General features: G+C 46.5%; 1 protein-coding gene across 1 annotated transcript; it reads left to right on the forward strand.

Annotated features, from left to right (window-relative positions):
- The first annotated feature begins 772 nt into the window (after positions 1-772).
- LOC148040430 (protein ASPARTIC PROTEASE IN GUARD CELL 2-like) lies at positions 773-1,909 on the forward strand. The gene has a single exon (XM_087663904.1). It carries the CDS (start codon positions 773-775, stop codon positions 1,907-1,909), a length of 1,137 nt encoding a protein of 378 aa, XP_087520030.1.
- The last annotated feature ends 909 nt before the right edge of the window (positions 1,910-2,818 follow it).

Below are 2,818 nucleotides of genomic sequence, written 5' to 3' on the forward strand. Positions count from 1 at the left end.
TTTGGTCCTCAATTTGTATTTGGTTCTTGATTTCTAGTTTAGTGAATTCCTTATGTTAGAATGGCATGCCACAAACCTCTAGATCAATGAAATTTTTGAGATATTTGAGTCTATGTTGTTTCTTTTTTTCTTTGAATATTCAAATGTCTTGTTTTATTTGTCTTAATTTTCATGATAGTATTAAAATGTAGCTAGTTTTGTTATCTTGCACTTAACACTAACCCTATTAAAATTCATAGGGAGCATCATTTACCACTTCTCTTTAATGTAAACTAATTTCTAACAACTCCCAAGCTTAAAATTAAATTTTAAAGATATAATGGTCTTAGAGGCACAAAGTTAGCATAATGGGTACATGTGGAAAAGCTTTGCGCCCGACATCCTTCTTAGAAATGGAAAGAGAATACTCGTTAATGGGTGACAAAGCATTTAGGGTTCCTCGTTAGCGGGTGACAAAGCATAGGGTTCCTGAATCCTTACTCTAAGGACGGTTTTACATCCCGACCCTTTTTGCCGTACCACGAATCTAACATTTCTTATTTACGAACTCTTGACTCCAAGGCTCAAGCTGTATGTAGGAGATTTAATTTCCTGGTTTCACATAGGCATTGAACATAACATTAAATGGGCAATACTGAAGATTTTCATATACGAACTGATTGTCCCTTCGCACATGGAACAAGCCTACTTGGAAGCAAGGCAGCAGGCGACTCGGTCGGTGTATATAGAGCACAGTGATTGGTGATATTGCAGACCGATTGACATATCCGTCATGAAGAACCTAATTTTTGCGTTCGTGAGATTTGTGGCACTCATTGCGTATCAAGGCGCTGTACTGATCCTCCCCCTTGACGGTAACTGGTGCGTGGCGCAGGCCAGCGTCAGAGCAGAGCAAGGTAATCAGACTGTCAACAATGAGATGCGGGCGTTCACGACCAAGCTGCTGCACAGAGACCATCTGTCGTCTCCTTTCCGGCCTCGAAACGCAACTGCGAGCCATGAGCTCTGGGATGGGATGGTGAGGAGGGACGATGCGAGAATGGCAGTTTGGGATCGCAATACTCTATTGGCGAAGCGGGAGCAGACGGGTGAGAATTTCAACACGACCTTCTCTGTTGACCTTCGTCCTGGGGAGATGGTTAGCGGCGAATTCTTCATCCAAATAACAGTCGGGAGCCCGAAGATGGGCCAGGCGCCGGCCAGCGTTAACTCTTTCTTGGTCGACATAAGCAGCGAGACGACATGGTTGCAATGCCTCCCCTGCGCAAAATGCTTCGCCCAACAGGACCCGCTCTGGGACCCCAAGAATTCTAGCACCTACCAGCCCATCCTCTGCAGCTCCGACATATGCCGGAAATCCCTCTCCTCGGACGTCCAACTCGCGTGCGACGATCCCACCGATTCCTGCCGCCTCAACACAATAAAATACCTTGACGAGGACCTGGAGAAGAGAATATTCCAGGTGGCGTATGCTCAGGATACCTTCACCTTCACTGACGGCACCGTCGTGGAGAACGTCACCTTCGGCTGCACGCACAAAGGTAGCGGGTACAAGGAAGGCGGGATCCTGGGCCTGGGCCATCGCCACATGAGCTTCCCGCAGCAGCTGAACAACAGTGAGTTTTACTTCTGCCTGCCGAGTAGGTACTATGAAGATGAGGGGTTCTTAGGGTTCGGGCGCGGCCGGCTGCCGCAGAAGATGTCATACATGCAGATGAAACTGAGGCCGGGACCGCGGATGCAGACGGCAGGCTACTACGTCCCGATGAACGCGATAAGCATTGGTGGGAAGTGGATGAATCTAGCTATTGGGTATTTCGAGGCGGAGTTCTATTACGGCCAGAATCAGACTTCTCGCTGGGAGGTCGGGACGCTGCTAGACACGGGGCTTACCTTCACGTATTTGTAAGAAGCTGGGAATACTTAGAATGTTAATAATATGCCATGTCACACTGACACTGGTATATAAGGAGAGAAGTTGTAATTTTTCACATCTTTTTGACATATCAATACAATTACAAACTTTCTCTCCCTTCTTGCTCCAAGCTTCCATGGCTTCTTCATCTTTCCTGTCTTTCTCTCTCCAATTCTAGTCTTTCTCTCTCCTCGTCACTCTATTTCTCTCTCTTCCTGCAGTCTTTCTCTCTCCTCTGCAGTCTTTCTCTCTCCTCTTTCTCTCTCCCTAGTTCTCTCTCTGACAAGTGGTATCAGAGCTTCAGTCTTTGATCCATTATTTTCTTCCATTTTCACTCCTATTTTCCTATTTCAAAACCAATTTCAGACAAAAATGGTACAAGACAGTGACTAGTGGAGTGCTGCAGGACAACTACAGTTAGCAATGACTACATCTGGAGTTATTCAAGGTCAGATATGGCGGGTAAAGGCTTAAATGGCTGGACGTCATCAAATTTTATGCAAAAATGGAGGTAACTAGGGTAAAGGATGGTTAACCGGGCTTAGTTTGAGAACAAACTGTGGTTACTTTCAAAAGAGGGGTTTCTCTTTCCCCTTTCCTGGAGTTTCCTGCAGGTTTCATGGAAGATCAGCCCTAAAGATCACTTCATCTCTCTCAAACCCCTGAGTTTCTTGGCCAACCATTACTTGGAATAGTTTCCCCAGATCAAGACCTTCAGAATGAGCACAAGGTTGCTCAGTGTTGCCTCAGCCATGGAGCAGGAAACAGCCCCGAAAATTGCGGCGCAATTTTCGGGCTGATTCCAGCCTGCATCCTGCTCAGGTTGCTTCCTCATCAGCCCTTGGCACTCTCCCTGATCCCTTGGCAAGTAAAATCTTCAGCAAACAAGGGAGGATTCAGCTC

This window comes from Lygodium microphyllum, chromosome 2 (genome assembly GCF_053477565.2).
Source record: "Lygodium microphyllum isolate KBCC chromosome 2, Lygodium_microphyllum_v1.1.10, whole genome shotgun sequence".
NCBI lineage: Eukaryota > Viridiplantae > Streptophyta > Polypodiopsida > Schizaeales > Lygodiaceae > Lygodium > Lygodium microphyllum.